Genomic DNA, 19,043 nt, shown 5'->3' with positions numbered 1-19,043 from the left:
CCAAAACATAGGCATGGAATAAGTCACAGAGGTCAAGAATCCAGGTTGAGGAAATGAGCTAATTGAGAAGAACATGCGGTGTGATTATGTGAAATGAAGAAAGATGAGAGATGTGGTATGGCTTTGAATGCAAAGGGAATGAATTGTGGAGTGGTAGAATGGGTGAAACATAATACTTTGAGATGGTTTGACATGTGGAAAGAATGCAAGACTGGGAGTTCATAAGGAGAGTGTATGATAGTACAATTAAAGAGGTTGGTGCGAATGGAAGACCATCTGTGATATGGGTAAATAGGGTGGAGGAATACTGGAGGAAAGAAAAATAGTGAAAGAATTCATGGAATGGTGTATGAAAGGGAGGCATATAAGGCCAGGGGCATCAGAGATATGGATAGATAGAATAGATAGAGAAATAGTATAATTCACTACTCACTGGAAAAGGATAATTCCCTAGTTTGGTGATAATCATTATAAGAAGTATTTCAGAAAACTTAAGGGATAAGCTGCCATTTACTGCATTTTATGTAGTTGTGAAAGAAAACAAAAAGGGCTGACTAATGTATAAAAGAAAATGTGTGGTATATAAGGAGCCATTTACCAAATACTATTGAGAAAATATAAAAGTTTTTCTGAAGGAAACACATGATCTGCTACATTAGATATAAGGATTTTCTCATTTACCTAATGAGGGAATTAAAAAATTCATGCATGCTAATCTTCCTTTAAGTACATGAAACTGGATCATAACTATTAATGTTACAAGGTTACTAATCTAGATACAATATGCATATATAAATGAATCACTTTTGAAATTGTATGTGACTTGTGCCACTGTTGAGGCCATTCCATTCCACAAACACAGAAAATGTAAAGCTGAAATCCAAGCAAGAATTTACATATAATGCAAATGAAATACAGTGATTGCAGTGAATTATCCCTAATTCTTTACACTTTGTAAAGTGAGTTCTTCCTGATCATCTGCATATTATTTTTGTTTCACATCTCTGTTCAGTTTAACCCTTCAATGGCAACCAACATAAATTGTTCTAGTCAGAATGGGCTAACAACAATTGCTGGGTTCACTTTCCCTGCCACTGTTAAAATACAAAGCTGACTCAGTAGCTTATAAAGGTCTCTTCCACTGCTGAAGAGAAACTGCAAAAAATTCTGCAACTCTCAGTATGATTACAATAACCACTGCAAGTCCTTGGCTGTTGCCTGGAAGTCGACCATTCAGTGTAAACTTGCAGAAAATGGTCTGCAGAACGACTATGGTATCCAGAGGAACATTTACAATAACAGTCAGTGAAGATATTGAAGAATAACATTTCAAGAAATAAGTCACACAGTGATTTTAGCAAATTACATTAGGAGGGGGAGCAGTATCCAGTAAACTCATATTACCAGAAGAAATTAAGAAGCAAATGTGCCTACTTTCTCAAATGCAGTCCTTTGATAATGGAGGGCTTTGGTAACAGATGACAGGTGAAGGAGACCAAAAATATTTCTAAAATAAACAATGCCTGTAATATCCTTCTATGCATGTCAGTCACTCGATCTCTTCACACTGATGTGTAGCATCAGGGTTGTAATATTACTACATGCTATTCACCAAAAATGATATGCCTGTGTAAGGAATAACAGTATGTATACCACAATAGTAAGGTCTGCAGCGTAAGGAAAGAAACAAATTCTCACATTCATTAATGTTAGTGCAGAAGGTGTAATATTTTGAAACATCTCTACACCAACAGAACTGCACAAGTGGATGAAAAAAGGGTATAATAAAAAATTAGTCTAAACAAAACGGAAGAAAAAGTTTCAAATCTTCCTTATTTGCCAGCTGTTAAACATGACAATCACACACCCTCTAGGTGCTGGATTACCACTGACAAGGCTAGTAAAATATCATCAATTTTAATGTATTCTCTGTTCTCTAGTACGCAGCAGTTGGTAGGCATTCAATGACCTGGGAAGTATATTGCCTATACAACCCACCCACCTGGGTACTGGAAGGGTTTGTGACAGCTGCATTGTGAGCCACCACTTTTAGTTCATTATGTTCACAAACATAATCACATAGCTTATTCTTCATTGAGCCACCACTTTTAGTTCATTATGTTCACAAACATAATCATATAGCTTATTCTTCATATTTATTTATTTATAAAACTTTATACATAATCGCTGTTTCCCACATCAGCCGGGTAGCGCCAAGAAACAAATGAATAATGGCCCATCCACTCATATACACATATATATATACATAAATGCCCACATATACATATATATACGTATCAACATATACATACACATAAGCAGAAATCATATACTTACACATGTACATACACATGCTTGCATTCATCTATTCCTGGTGCTACCCCCATCCCACATGAAAACAGCATCGCCATCCCCTGCTTCATAACTCTATATTTTCCTGTGGTATGAAGGCTGCACTAGCCTTAACTTTTGGCAAAATGGTAGGGGCAATAAATATAAGTAATAGGTTGGAACATTTAGATACGAGCAGTAGGTAAAAAGTGTTTTTTACGTTATTTATCATACCTGATCCACTCAGTCTCTAGCTGTCATGTGTAATGCACTGAAACCATAGCTCCCTATCCACATCCAGGCCCCACAGTAGTTAGGATCGTTTGGCAGGAGCATAATAGAGTAGTAGTCTTTATGAAGATTACATAGGACCTCTGCAACTACTGCTAGAGTTGACCTTTGCCAGGAGCATAATAGAGTAGTAGTCTTTATGAAGATTACATAGGACCTCTGCAACTACTGCTAGAGTTGCCCTTTGCCAGGGGCCTGTTAAGTGTAGGCACTAAAGGCCAAACTGCAGCACAGGAGTTCACTAGTTATAGAGACTCTTTTGCTGTGTCCACCTCCATAAAGGAGTTCCATGTGGGAACAGATGTCAGAGATGTAGATAAGTAGGTAGATAAAGTATTCTCTATTATTACTGAATGTTTACAGGTATAACATTTCATATGAAACAGCTGAATTCTTCTATTTCTTGTGTACTTCACCAATGAAATCTCTCAACCATTCCCACTGGTTGAGATTTTATCATACATACTTTGTTTTTAACAAAAATATGAAGTATTTTGGTATATTTCAACATGAGTAAGATGATAAGAATCCTTTACAATAGTTCCTTTACAGCCATAACTTCCTTATCTTCAACAAAAGCCTCACACAAAGAGAAATCATACATTGTAAAGTGAACCAGTTAACATAGAAAAATGGAGAATTAGCAAATTTTGAATGCAGAGTGTTAGGAATATGCTCTTTCGAGAATAGCAAAATCACATAAAGTGATCGCACATAAAGCGAGGGATGGGTGTTCATTATGAAACACAGGAAAATATATCATAGCCCTTCTTCATGCAGTGTTTTAAAATGCAAGGCTTGGCAAGTGTAGGTATACTATTTTTTTTAACTTTTTCTTTCCTTTTTTGTAAGCAACTAGGTCTAGGCATTTGTTTTCTTTTTTTTTTTTTGTTTTTTATTACACACATGGAAAATAGTGTGGTAATGAAAGAAAGAGGTAAGAGATAAGATTTTCCTGAACATTTCGACTCCACAAAAATTTTCCTCAGAAAGAACAAGACGAAGGGAGATAAAGTGCTGACCACTGGATGAAAGCAGCTCTTAAATGGCTGGAAATTTCCTTGCTAAAGTTCGCAGCTTATATTGCTTTATTGATCTGTTTACTCCACCCTTTCTTGTAAGTAAATAAAGAGAGGTGAGTAAACACGAAAAAAGCTCTAGAAGCTGCCCACATTAGCAAGGAAATTTCCTGAACTATGAGAGCTGGTTTCGTTCATTGGTCAGGAGTGACAGCAAAGATTCCAACTCACGAATGGATAAATGTGGTAGATCCGACAAAACAGTCGAACCAGTTTAGAAATGATTCATTGAAGTGTTCAGCCAAGTGAGCGATGTATCTCCCCCTACCTTGTGCTTTCTGAGGAAAACATTTTTTGAGGTTGATATGTGTTTAAAAGTAATTCTCTACTCTAACCCATTTCTTTCCATACCATCTTATTTTATACATGTCACAATGGATAATAGGTAAATATTTACAAATATATATTCACACATTCATACAAATACCTGTATCCACACATGTATATATGAGTGGTTGAGAGACCAGAAGAGGGTGTTTTGAAATAGTTTGGTCACATGGAGAGAATGAGCGAGGAAAGATTGACCAAGAGGATATATGTATCAGAGGTGGAGGGAATGAGGGAAGTGGGAGACCAAATTGGAGGTGGAAGGATGGAGTGAAAAAGATTTTGAGTGATCGGGGCCTGAACATGCAGATTGGTGAAAGGCATGCAAGGAATAGAGTGAATTGGATCGATGTGGTATACCGGGGTTGACGTGCTGTCAGTGGATTGAATCAGGGCATGTGAAGTGTCTGGGGTAAACCATGGAAAGTTGTGTGGGGCCTGGATGTGGAAAGGGAGCTGTGGTTTCGGGCATTATTGCATGACAGCTAGAGACTGAGTGTGAACGAATGGGGCCTTTGTTGTCTTTTCCTAGCGCTACCTTGCACACATGAGGGGGAGGGGGATGGTATTTCCATGTGTGGCGAGGTGGCGATGGGGATGAATAAAGGCAGACAGTGTGAATTGTGTGCATGGGTATATATGTATGTGTCTGTGTGTGTATATATATGTGTACATTGAGATGTATAGGTATGTATATTTGCATGTGTGGACGTGTATGTATATACATGTGTATGGGGATGGGTTGGGCCATTTCTTTCGTCTGTTTCCTTGCGCTACCTCACAAACGCGGGAGACAGCGACAAAGCAAAATAATATAATAAATATATATATATATATATATATATATATATATATATATATATATATATATATATGTATGTGTGTGTGTGTGTCTGAGGTGGAGGGAAGAAGGAGAAGTGGGAGACCAAATTGGAGGTGGAAGAATGGAGTGAAAGAGATTTTGAACAATCAGGGCCTGAACATACAGGAGGGAGAAAGGTGTGCAATGAATAAATTGGAACAACGTGGTATACCGGGGTCAACGTGCTGTCAATGGATTGAACCAGGGCATGTGAAGTGTCTGGGGTACACCACGAAAAGTTTTGTAGGGCCTGGATGTGGAAAGGAAGCTGTAGTTTTGGTGCATTTTCCTAGCACTACCTCACATGCACGCGGGGGGAGGGGGGGTGCTGTTTCATGTGTGGTGGGGTGGCGATGGGAATGGATGAAGGCAGCAAGTATGAATATGTACGTGTATATATGAATATGTCTGTGTATGTATATGTTGAAATGTATAGGTATGTATATGTGCATATGTGGACGTTTATGTATATGTATGTGTATGTGGGTGGGTTGGGCCATTCTTTCGTCTGCTTCCTTGTGCTACCTCACTATCGTGAGAGACTGCGACTATGTATAATGAAAAAAAAAAAAAAATGGTTTGGGCACATGGAGAGAATGAGTGAGGAAAGATTGACCAAGAGGATATATGTGTCGGAGGTGGAGGGAACGAGGAGAAGTGGGAGACCAAATTGTAGGTGGAAAGATGGAGTGAAAAAGATTTTGTGTGATCTGGGCCTGAACATGCAGGAGGGTGAAAGGAGGGCAAGGAATAGAGTGAATTGGAGCAATGTGGTATACCGGGGTTGATGTGCTGTCAGTGGATTGAAGCAAGGCATGTGAAGCGTCTGGGGTAAACCATGGAAAGCTGTGTAGGTATGTATATTTGCGTGTGTGGACGTATGTATATACATGTGTATGGGGGGGGGTTGGGCCATTTCTTTCGTCTGTTTCCTTGCGCTACCTCGCAAACGCGGGAGACAGCAACAAAGTATAATATAATAAATAAATATATATATATATATATATATCCCCTGGGGATAGGGGAGAAAGAATACTTCCCACGTATTCCCTGCGTGTCGTAGAAGGCGACTAAAAGGGGAGGGAGCGGGGGCTGGAAATCCTCCCCTCTTTTTTTTTTTTTTTTTTTTTCCAAAAGAAGGAACAGAGAAGGGGGCCAGGTGAGGATATTCCCTCTGAGGCCCAGTCCTCTGTTCTTAACGCTACCTTGCTAACGCGGGAAATGGCGAATAGTTTGAAAGAAAGAAAAATATATATATATATATATATATATATATATATATATATATATATGGGGATAGGGGATTAAGAATACTTCCCATGTATTCCCTGCGTGTCGTAGAAGGCGACTAAAAGGGGAGGGAGCGGGGGGCTGGAAATCCTCTCCTCTCGTTTTTTTTTCTTTCCCAAAAGAAGGAACAGAGGGGGCCAGGTGAGGATATTCCAAAAAAGGCCCAGTCCTCTGTTCTTAACGCTACCTCGCTAACGCGGGAAATGGCGAATAGTTTAAAAGAAAGAAAAGATTATATATATATATATATATATATATATATATATATATATATATATATATATATATATTTTTTTTTTGCTTTGTCGCTGTCTCCCGCGTTTGCGAGGTAGCGCATATATATATATATATATATATATATATATATATATATATATATATATATATATATATATATTTTTTATATTATTTCAGTGCATAATACATGACAGCTAGAGACATAGTGTGAACAAATGTGGCCTTTATTGTCTTTTCCTAGCGCTACCTCGTGTGCATGCGGGGGAGGGGGTGTCATTTTATGTGTGGCAGAGTGGCGACGGGAATGAATAAACTTGGCAAGTGTGGATTATGTACATGTGTACATATGTCTGTGTATGTACATATATGTATACGTTGAAATGTATAGATATGTATATGAGCGTGTGTGGACGTGTATGCATATACATGTGTATGTGGGTGGGTTGGGCCATTCTTTTGTCTGTTTCCTTGCGCTACTCACTGACGCAGGAAACAGCGACAAAGTATAATAAGAAAATACTATAATAATAAAAAGATTGTGGTTGAGAGAGCAGAAGAGGGTGTTTTGAAATGGTTTGGTCACATGGAGAGAATGAGTGAGGAAAGATTGACTAGGAGGATATATGTGTCAGAGGTGAAGGGAACTAGAAGTGGGAGACCAAATTGGAGGTGGAAAGATGGTGAAAGGCGTGCAAGGAATAGAGTGAATTGGAACAATGTGGTATGCCATGGTCGATGTGCTGTCAATGGATTGAACCACGGCATGTGAAGCTTCTGGGGTAAACCATGGAAAGTTTTGTGGGGCCTGGATATGGAAAGGGAGCTGTGGTTTTGGTGCATTACACATGACAGCTAGAGAATGAGTGTGAACAAATGTGGCCTCTGCTGTCTTTTCATAGTGCTACCTCTCGCACGAGCGGGGGGAGGGGGTGGTGACAGGAATACATGAAGGCAGCATGTGTATGTGTATATATGTATAAGTCAATGTAAGTAGATATGTATACGAATTGTGGCGTTTGTTGTCTTTTCCTAGCACTAAATCGTGTGCATGTGGGGGTGGAGGATGCCATATCATGCGTGGCGGGGTGGCGGCGGGAACGGATGAAGGCAGCATATATGAATATGTACATGTGTATATATGTATGTGTAAGTATATGTTGAAATGTATATGTGCATGTGTGGGCATTTATGTTTATACATGTGTATGTGGGAGGGTTGGGATATTCTTTCATCTGTTTCCTTGCACTACCTCGCTAATGTGGTGGGAGACAGCGTCAAAGTATAATAAAAATAAATAAAATATTTTTTATTTATGTTCATTATATTTTGAGCAATCGGGGCCTGGACATACAGGAGGGTAAAAGGTGTGCAAGGAATAGAGTGAAATGGAACAATGTGGTATAATGAGGTCGACGCGCTGTCAGTGGATTGAACCAGGGAATGTGAAGTGTCTGGGGTAAACCATGGAAAGTTTTGTGGGGCCTGTATGTGGAAAGGGAGCTGTGGTTTTGGTGCATTACACATGACAGCTAGAGAATGAGTGTGAACAAATGTGGCCTCTGCTGTCTTTTCCTAGTGCTACCTCTCGCACGAGCAGGGGGAGGGGGTGGTGACGGGAATAGATGAAGGCAGCATGTGTATGTGTATGTATGTATATGTCTATGTAAGTAGATATGTATACATCAAAATGTATAGGTATGTATATGTGCGTGTGTGGGCGTTTATGTATAAACATGTGTATGTGGGTGGGTTGGGCCATAAATTTCTTTTTTTCTATTTTCATATTACATTTATCTTTATTTCTTATATTTCTCAAGTTTTTAGTATATATTTTCATATATACATACAGCTCAAAGGTGAAGGGGAAGAGTGGTTTGGGAATGTCTTGGGAGTAAAGTCAGGGGTTAGTGAGAGGACAAGAGCAAGGGAAGGAGTATGTGATAGAGTGTAAGAAAGTAAACTCTAGATTGATATGGGTAAAACTGAAAGTGGATGAAATGAGATGGGTGATTATTGGTGCATATGCACCTGGGCATGAGAAGAAAGATCATGAGAGGCAAGTGTTTTGGGAGCAGCTGAGTGAGTGTGTTAGTAGTTTTGATGCACGAGACCAGGTTATAGTGATGAGTGATTTGAATGCAAAGGTGAGTAATGTGGCAGTTGAGGGAATAATTGGTGTACATGGGGTGTTCAGTGTTGTAAATGGAAATGGTGAAGAACTTGTAGATTTATTTGCTGAAAAAGGACTGGTGATTGGAAATACCTGGTTTAAAAAGAGAGATATACATAAGTACACGTATGTAAGTAGGAGAGATCGCCAGAGAGCATTATTGGATTACATGTTAATTGATAGGCACGTGAAAGAGAGACTTTTGGATGTTAATGTGCTGAGAGGTGCAACTGAAGGGATGTCTGATCATTATCTTGTGGATGCGATGGTGAAGATTTGTAGACGTTTTCAGAAAAGAAGAGAGAATGTTGGGGGTGAAGAGAGTGGTGAGAGTAAGTGAGCTTGGGAAGGAGACTTGTGTGAGGAAGTACCAGGAGAGAATGAGTACAGAATGGAAAAAGGTGAGAACAAAGGACAAAAGGGGAATGGGGGAGGAATGGGATATATTTAGGGAAGCAGTGATGGCTTGTGCAAAAGATGCTTGTGGCATGAGAAGCGTAGGAGGTGGGCAGATTAGAAAGGGTAGTGAGTGGTGGGATGAAGAAGTAAGATTGTGAGTGAAAGAGAAGAGAGGCATTCGGACAATTTTTGCAGGGAAATAATGCAAATGACTGGGAGATGTATAAAAGAAAGAGGCAGGAGGTCAAGAGAAAGGTGCAAGAGGTGAAAAAGAGGGCAAATGAAAGTTGGGGTGAGAGAGTATCATCAAATTTTAGGGAGGATAAAAAGATGTTTTGGAAGGAGGTAAATAAAGTGCGTAAGACAAGGGAATCAATGGGAACTTCAGTGAAGGGGGCTAATGGGAAGGTGATAACAAGTAGTGGTGATGTGAGAAGGAGATGGAGTGAGTATTTTGAAGGTTTGTTGAATGTGTTTCATGATAGAGTGGCATATATAGGGTATTTCAGGAGAGGTGGTGTGCAAAGTGAGAGGGATAGGGAGAATAATTTGGTAAACAGAGAAGAGGTAGTAAAAGCTTTGCAGAAGATGAAAGCTGGCAAGGCAGTGAGTTTGGATGGTATTGCAGTAGAATTTATAAAAAAAAAAGGGAGTGACTGTATTGTTGACTGGTTGGTAAGGTTATTTAATGTATGTATGACTCATGGTGAGGTGCCTGAGGATTGGCAGAATGCTTGCATAGTGCCATTGTACAAAGGCAAAGGGGATAAAAGTGAGTGCTCAAATTACAGAGGTATAAGTTTGTTGAGTATTCCGGTATAAAATTTGTTGAGTATTCCTGGGAAATTATATGGGAGGGTATTGATTGAAAGGGTGAAGGCGTGTACAGAGCATCAGATTGGGGAAGAGCAGTGTGGTTTCAGAAGTGGTAGAGGATGTGTGGATCAGGTATTTGCTTTGAAGAATGTATGTGAGAAATACTTAGAAAAGCAAACTTAGAAAAGCAAATGGATTTGTATGTAGCAGTTCTAGATCTGGAGAAGGCATATGATAAGAGTTGATACAGATGCTCTGTGGAAGGTATTAAGAATATATGGTGTGGGAGGCAAGTTGTTAGAAGCAGTGAAAAGTTTTTATCGAGGATGTAAGGCATGTGTACATGTAGGACGAGAGGTAAACGATTGGTTCTCAGTGAATGTTGGTTTGCGGCAGGGGTGTAGGATGTCTCTTTGGTTGTTTGATTTGTTTCTTGATGGTTGTTAGGGAGGTGAATGCAAGAGTTTAAGAAAGAGGGGCAAGTATGCAGTCTGTTGTGGATGAGAGAGCTTGGGAAGTGAGTCAGTTGTTGTTCGCTGATGATACAGCGCTGGTGGCTGATTCGTGTGAGAAACTGCAGAAGCTGGTGACTGAGTTTGGTAAAGTATGTGAAAGAAGAAAGCTGAGAGTAAATGTGAATAAGAGCAAGGTTATTGGGTCTAGTAGGGTTGAGGGACAAGTCCATTGGGAGGTAAGTTTGTATGGAGAAAAACTGGAGGAAGTGAAGTGTTTTAGATATCTGGGAGTGGATCTGGCAGCGGATGGAACCATGGAAGCGGAAGTGAATCATAGGGTGGGGGAGAGGGTGAAAGTTCTGGTAGCGTTGAAGAATGTGTGGAAGTTGAGAACATTATCTCGGAAATCAAAAATGGGTATGTTTGAAGGAATAGTGGTTCGAACAATGTTATATGGTTACGAGGCAGGGGCTATAGATAGTGTTGTGCGGAGGAGGGTGGATGTGCTGGAAATGAGATGTTTGAGGACAATATGTGGTGTGAGGTGGTTTGATCGAGTAAGGAATGAAAGGGTAAGAGAGATGTACGGTACTAAAAAGAGTGTGGTTGAGAGAGCAGAAGAGGGTGTTTTGAAATAGTTTGGTCTCGTGGAGAAAATGAGTGAGGAAAGATTGACCAAGCGGATATATGTGTCAGAGGTGGAGGGAACGAGAAGTGGGAGACCAAATTGGAGGTGGAAAGATGTAGTGAAAAAGATTTTGAGTGATCGAGGCCTGAACATGCAGGAGGGTGAAAGGCGTGCAAGGAATAGTGTGAATTGGAACGATGTGGTATACCAGGGTCGAAGTGCTGTCAATGGATTGAACCAGGGCATGTGAAGCATCTTGGGTAAACCATGGAAAGTTTTGTGGGGCCTGGATGTGGAAAGGGAGCTGTGGTTTCGGTGCATTATACATGACAGCTAGAGACTGAATGTGGCCTTTGTTGTCTTTTCCTAGCGCTACCTCGCACACATGAGGGGGGAGGGGGTTTTTATTTCATGTGTGGCGGGGTGGCGATGGGAATAAATAAAGGCAGACAGTATGAATTATATACATGTGTATATATGTATATGTGTGTATGTATATACATGTGGTATGTGGGTGGGTTGGGTCATTCTTTCGTCTGTTTCCTTGCGCTACCTCGCTAACGCGGGAGACAGCGACAAAGCAAGTGAATATTTTAATATTTAATTTTTTACAAAAATTACATCATATCTGCACATAAATACACACACACATGTTCATATGCAAGCCTATACATATGTAAAAATATGAGTAAATCTTATGCCAGGTATACATTTATCACTCACAGTGAATAAGTGGGGTTAGTGCAGGCCATCTGTCTTACACATACTGAACTCTACACAATGCATTATCCACCTCTCCTGACAGAATATTGTCACTATTTAGCAGATAATTTCTTCCCTAAACAACAGAAAGACAAAATGGACAGTTGTCATTTTTCACAGCTCCTTGAAATTCTGTGACACAGTAGATATGTCCCTTAGGACAATTGTACCAATTCCCTTGTGCAAGCCCCACACCTTGCATGATCTTTATCTTCTTGCTATGAGTGATTTTCAGGCTACCAACAAATCGCTCACACTCCTTCAAGAGAGCACAGACCTTGGTGTCCACCTCTTCATCAAATTTAACTGTTGGATCCATCAATTTCTCTAATTGAGCAGTGATTTTCTGAAGACCTATGTTTCCATAAGAGTTATATTCCTCTTGAACTGCCCAATAAGCAGGAAGAATCATAAGGCGCTGCAGTTCACAGCTAACTTCATCAACCATTTGTGATGATATTGTGAAACTTTTACCCATAACAAGTTCAACTATACCCTCCACTCTGGCCTGTAAGCGCTTCGCATTCTTAGTTAGTTTCCTATTTTCATACTGATTTACGCTTAAATGATATTGGAACTGTAAATTCCTTTCAAACAAAGGCTTCACTATGTCAGTGGCTTTCTTCAGGACTTGGGCCTGAAATTGAATTAGTATCAGTTGATTTTTGGAGATAAAGTTTTGCTTGTGACTATTATTTGCAAGGTTAATACCTAGTTTTTTCTGTAATTCTCTGGTCTGGAGCATAAAATAGCCACCGATTTCTAGGTCTGTGGACAGAAATGTAAAAATTAAAAACCTATCAATAAAGAAACTAGTAAAAATATCACAAAATCAAAAAGCAAAAGAATGAATATAACAGACTTACATATCTAACAACATAAGTTTAAAATGCACAGAATAACTAGAGTAATGACTGATTTTCTAGAAGGCTGCTCATTTGGCAGAATTCCCAGACTCCCAAAATATAGCTGGAGATGCTTTCATACTGAAACACTTCCCTTCCTCCAGTTTTTCTCCATTCAAACTTACCTCCTAATTGACTTGTCCCTCAACCCTACTATACCTAATAACCTTGCTCTTATTCACATTTACTCTCAGCTTTCTTCTTTCACACACTTTACCAAACTCAGTCACCAGCTTCTGTAGTTTCTCACCCAAATCAGCCACCAGCACTGTATCATCAGCAAACAACAACTGACTCACTTCCCAAGCCCTCTCATCCACAATAGACTGCATACTTGCCCCTCTTTCCAAACTCTTGAATTCACCTCCCTAACAACCCTACCCATAAACAAATTAAACAACCATGGAGACATCATGCACCCCTGCTGCAAACCAACATTCACTGAGAACCAATCACTTTCCTCTCTTCCTACACTTACACATGCCTTACATCCTCGATAAACACTTTTCACTTCTAACAACTTACCTCCCGCACCATATATTCTTAATACCTTCCACAGAGCATCTCTATCAACTTTTATCATATGCCTTCTCCAGATCCATAAATGCTACATACAAATCCATTTGCTTTTCTAAGTATTTCTCGCATACATTCTTCAAAGCAAACACCTGATCCACACATCCTCTATCACTTCTGAAACCACACTGCTCTTCCCCAATCTGATGCTCTGTACATGCCTTCACCCTCTCAATCAATACCCTCCCATATAATTTCCCAGGAATACTCAACAAACTTATACCTCTGTAATTTGAGGATTCACTCTTATCCCCTTTGCCTTTGTACAATGGAACTATGCAAGCATCCTGCCAATCCTCAGGCCCCTTACCATGAGTCATACATACATCAAATAACCTTATCAACCAGTCAACAATATAATCATCCTCTTTTCTAATAAATTCCACTGCAATACCATCCAAACCCGCTGCCTTGCCGGCTTTCATCTTCCGCAAAGCTTTTACTACCTCTTCTCTGTTTACCAAATCATTCTCCCTAACCCTCTCAACTCTGCACACCACCTCGACCAAAACACCCTATATCTGCCACTCTATCATCAAATACATACAACAAACCTTCAAAATACTCACTCCATCTCCTTCTCACATCCCCATTAGCCCCCTTCACTGATGTTCCGATTTGTTCCCTTGTCTTACGCACTTTTTCTTACCTCTTTCCAAAGCATCATTTTATTCTCCCTAAAATATAATGATACTCTCTCATCCCAACTCTCATTTGCCCTCTTTTTCACCTCTTCCAATACGTATACGTATACTTATGTATATCTATCTTTTTAAACCAGGTATTCCCAATCACCAGTCCTTTTCCAGCACATTAATCTACATGCTCTTCACCATTACCATTTATAACACTGAACACCCCATGTACACCAATTATTCCCTCAACTGCCACATTACTCACCTTTGCATTCAAATCACCCATCATTATAACCCGGTCTCGTGCATCAGAACTACTAACACACTAACTCAGCTGCTCCCAAAACACTTGCCTCTCATGATCTTTCTTCTAATGCCCCAGTGCATATGTACCAATAATCACCCCTCTCTCTCCATCCACTTTCAGTTTTACCCATATCAATCTAGAGTTAATTTCTTACACTATCACACACTCCCACCACTCCTGTTTCAGGAGTAGTGCTACTCCTTCCCTTGCTCTTGTCATCTCACTAATCCCTGACTACTCCCAAGACATTTCTAAACCACACTTTCCATTTACCCTTGAGCTTCGTTTCACTCAGAGCCAAAACATCCAGGTTCCCTTCCTCAAACACACTACCTATCTCTCCTTTTTTTCTTATCTTGGTTACATCCACACACATTTAGACACCCCAATCTGAACCTTCGAGGAGGATGAGCACTCCCTGCGTGACTCCTTCTTCTATTTCCCTGTTTAGAAAGTTAAAATACAAGAAGGGGAGGGTTTCTAGCTCCCTGCTCCTGTCCCCTTTAGTCGCCTTCTACAACATGTAAGGAATGCGTGGGAAGTATTCTTTCTCCCCTATCCCCAACTGTCAAACTATCCCCTATCAAACTATACTTATTTATTTATTATACTTTGTCACTGTCTTCCGCATTAGCGAGGTAGCACATGGAAACAAGACGAAAGAATGGCCCTACCCACCCACATACACATGTATATACATATACGTCTACACACGCACATATACATACCTATACATCTTAACGTATACATATATATAAACACAGACATATACAATATACACATGTACATAATTCATACTGTCTGCCCTTATTCATTCCTGTCACTACCACGCCACACATGAAATAACAACCCCCTCCCCCTGCATGTGCGTGAGGTAGCGCTAGGAAAAGACAACCCCAGTATACCACATCATTCCAATTTACTTTATCCCATGCATGCCTTTCGTCCTCCTGCATGTTCAGGCACCTATTGCTCAAAATCTTTTTCACTCCATCCTTCTTCTGTCTCCAATTTGGTCTCCCTGTTCTCCTTGTTCCTTCCACTTCTGACACACATATCCTCTTTGTAAATCTTTCCTCACTCTTTCTCTCCATATGTCCAAACCACTTCAGCACACTCTCTTCAACACTCTCAAACAACCTTTTTATTATCGTATCTCTCTCTTAACCTTTCATTACTTACTTGATCAAACCATCTCAAACCATATACAGTCCTCCAATAAATCCACCCTCCTCTGCACAGACTTATGTATAGCCAATGTCTTGCTTCCATATAATATTGTTGAGACAATTCAAACATACACATTTTTGCCCTCCCACATAATATTCACTCTTTCCACACACTCTTCAGCGATCCAAGAACGTTCACCCCCTCATCCAGCATATGATTAACCTCTGATTTCACGGTTCAATTTGCTACCATAGCCACTCAATTGGATCTTAAACACTTCATTTCAACTAAGTTTCCTCACACCCCAACTAACCTGTGCCTCCACCCTGCTAAACCTAATAACCTTGCTTTTATGCATTTACTCTCAACTTTCTCTTGCACACTCTTCCAAGCTCAGTCATCAACTTCTACAGTCTTTCACTTCAATATACCACCAGTGCTGTATCATCAACAACACCCGACTTACTTCTCATGTAGTCTCTTCACCTACAGACTGCATACTTGTCCCTCTCTCCAATAATCACATTTACCTCCCTTATCAACCTAACAATAACAAAATTGAGCAACCATGGTGACACATATACCCCTGCTGCAGACCAACCTTCACTTGGAACCATTCACTTTCCTCTTTTCATACACGTTCACATGCCTTGATAAAAACTTATCACTGCCTCAAGCAGCTTTCCTCCCACACCTTATATTCTCAAGATTTTCCACAGCATTTCTATCAACCCTTTCATGTGCAAACTCCAGCTCCATAAATCCCACATACTAATCCATCTATTGCTCTAAGTATTTTTCAGACACATTCTTTACAGCAAACACCTGATCCAAACATCCTCTACCAATTCTGAAACAACACTGCTCCTCTCCAATCTGATGCCTATGCATGACTTCTCCCTCTCAGTCAATACCCTCCCACAAAATCTACCAGGTACACTAAAATGTAAATGTGTAGGAAATGAAATATTTAAGGACAATATGTGGCATGAGGTGGTTTGATCGAGTAAGTAATGAAAGGGTATGAGAAATGTGTGGAATTAACAAGTGTGGTTGTCAGAGCAGAAGAGGGTGTGTTGAGATGGTTTGGACATATGGAGAGACTGAGTGAGGAAAGATTTACAAAGAGGATATATGTGTCAGAGGTGGAGGGAACAGAGAAGTGGAATGCCAATTTGGAGTTGGAAGGATGGATGAAAAAGATTTTGAGTGATCAGGACCTGAACATATAAAAAGGTGAGAGACGTGCAAAGAACAGTAAGCAGGAAATTATATGGTTTACCAGGGTTGATGTGCTGTCAATGGACTAAACTAGGGCATGTGAGGCTCTGGGTAAACCATGGAAAGGTCTCTGAGGCCTAGATGTGGATTGAGAGATGTGGTTTTGGTGCATTACATATGACAGCAAGAGACTGAGTGTGAATGGTTGTAGCCATTTGTCTGTTTTCCTGAAGCTACCTCGCTGAGGTGGGGGTAATGGTAGCGATGCTATGTTCCTACGTGGCGGGGTAGCGACAGAAATGGATGAAGTTAAGCAAGTATAAATATGTACACGTGTATAGATGTATATGTCTGTGTATGTATATATATGTTAATGTGTATAAATGTATGTATATGTGTGTGTATAAGCATTTATGGGCTATAGATAAGGTTGTGCAGAGGAGGGTGGATGTGTTGGAAATGAGATGTTTGAGGACAACATGTGGTGTGAGGTGGTTTGATCAAGTAATGAAAGGGTAAGAGAGATGTGGGTAATAAAAAGAGTGTGGTTGAGAGAGAAGAAGAGGGTGTATTGAAATGGTTTGGTCACATGGAGAGATTGAGTGAGGAAAGATTGACAAAGAGGATATATGTGTGAGAGGTGGAGGGAACGAGGAAAAGTGGGAGACCAAATTGGAGTTGGAAGGATGGAGTGAAAAAGATTTTGAGCCATCAGAGCCTAAACATATAGGAGGGTGAAAGACGTGCAAGGAATAGAGTGAACAGAAATGATGTGGTATACCAGGGTTGACATGCTGTCAATGGATTGAACTAGGGCATGTGAAGCGTCTGGGGTAAACCATAGAAAGTTTTGTGGGGCCTGTATGTGGAAAGGGAGCTATAGTTTCAGTGCATCACACATGACAGCTAGAGACTGACTGTGAACGAATGTGGCCTTTGTTGTCTTTCCCTGTGCTACCTCACGTGGGGGGAGGGGGTGCCATTTCATGTGGCGGGGTGGCGACAGGAATGGATAAAGGCAGCAAGAAAACGTACATGTGTATAATGTATATGTATGTATACGGTGAAATGTGTAGGTATGTATATGTGTGTGTGTGGGCGAGTATGTATATACATGTATATGTGCGAGTATGTATATACATGTGTATGTGGGTGGGTTTGGCCATTCTTTCATCCGTTTCCTTGTGCTACCTCACTATCACGGGAGACAAAGTATAATAATAGAGAAAAAAATTATATACGTACATGTATATGTATGTATAAGATGAAATGTATATGTATCTATATATGCGTGTGTTGGCGTTTATGTATATACATATGTATGCAGGTAGGTAGGGCCATTCTTTCGTCTGTTTCCTTGTGCTACCTCACTAACGAGGGAGACTGTGAGTAAATTCAATAAGAATTAAAATCTTTTAATAGTTTAATAATTTCTTTTTCATGTTTCTTCTTTACAGTTTGTAGTTCCTATTCTATATTCCTAATGCTCAGTGTGATGGTGTTTTAAGGGCATTGGTGTAGTGGTGAGAAAGCAATATTCAGATATGCTAGCAATTTCAAAATAAGAGAAACAAAAGATGAACATTTTGTTAAGACCTTAATGTATTATATAAAAATCAATACGTTAAATCATCGGTCTCAAAGAATGGTTAATGACATAAATTTCATAATAAAGCACTTACCTTGTAATATCACTTCTATTTCCTTCCTCTTCACTTTTGGCATTAGAGTAAAATATCTGTTCTTGACAATCTTCACAGCTCTGTATGTTTCTAGTATTAAGCTCTGATAACGGCGATTATTGTAAATTGGCTTTCTACATCTTGGGCATGTCTTCATGTGAATTTCAGCTCTTTCCTGATGTAGCCAACCCTCCAAACCATGCACCTCAATGGTGTGACCACAGTCTTCAAGAAAAACAAATCTGCAATATTCCTGTTATTAAAACATCAGGTATGGAAATTTGAATTTTAACTTATTCTAGCAACTTAATTTACATATAAATTTCTGCATGATTTACATTTCAGTGTAAGATAATACCTTTAAAAAAGATAAATTAATAATTTACGCAATGATGTATACACACAGTTGAAAAAAGTAAGTATGCTCTTAAGACACCAGATACTTGCAAATTTTTTGTATATTTTGTTGCAGTAAACCTTTACAGTGAAGGAAGAAAGAGTGGAGGCAAATATGATTTGCCTGCAAGGAGTGAAATAACACATGTTTACTAAAATAATGTCATCAATTTCCAGAAATCAAAACGTCATTTATCAACTTGCTAACATTTTATCCCAAAATGAAACTGAGGCCTTGAATGCCTGGTCACATACAGACCTTTGGGTGGTCAAAGACAGCTCCCTAAACTGGCATAAAGTATGTGGTATATAAGCATTTCACCAAGCAGGAGGCACATGTGACTAAGAAAATGTATCTTAGATAAAATGTGGAGATATAAACAAACAAAATTTATCATATTATTATACTTGATTGCCATTTCCTGCATCAGCAATGTAGTGCCAGGAAACAGATGAAGAATGACCCATCCACACTGGGGATAGGGAAGAAAGAATACTTCCCAC

The 19,043-nt window shown here is 39.7% G+C and overlaps 1 protein-coding gene and 1 long non-coding RNA gene across 4 annotated transcripts in view; one reads left to right on the top strand and one right to left on the bottom strand.

Annotated features, from left to right (window-relative positions):
* LOC139750243 (uncharacterized) overlaps positions 1 to 19,043 on the top strand; it is a 143,878-nt gene that overhangs the window by 74,249 nt on the left and 50,586 nt on the right. The gene's annotated exons all lie outside the window — the stretch shown is intronic.
* Positions 708 to 19,043, bottom strand: part of LOC139750241 (NFX1-type zinc finger-containing protein 1) — a 612,387-nt gene continuing 594,051 nt past the window's right edge. For all 3 annotated transcript variants that reach the window (XM_071664746.1, XM_071664748.1, XM_071664747.1), the window contains 2 exons: positions 18,144 to 18,385; positions 708 to 12,415 (listed from right to left, as the gene is read on the bottom strand). In XM_071664746.1, the coding sequence (XP_071520847.1) occupies positions 11,724 to 12,415; positions 18,144 to 18,385 (934 nt within the window). In that variant the 3' untranslated portion in view covers positions 708 to 11,723. The remainder of the gene's footprint in view (positions 12,416 to 18,143; positions 18,386 to 19,043) is intronic.

The sequence above is a fragment of the Panulirus ornatus genome, chromosome 9, assembly GCF_036320965.1.
Source record: "Panulirus ornatus isolate Po-2019 chromosome 9, ASM3632096v1, whole genome shotgun sequence".
NCBI classification, from domain to species: domain Eukaryota; kingdom Metazoa; phylum Arthropoda; class Malacostraca; order Decapoda; family Palinuridae; genus Panulirus; species Panulirus ornatus.
Note: the sequence above shows the minus strand (reverse complement) of the source record. Positions and strands in the feature narration are given on the sequence as shown.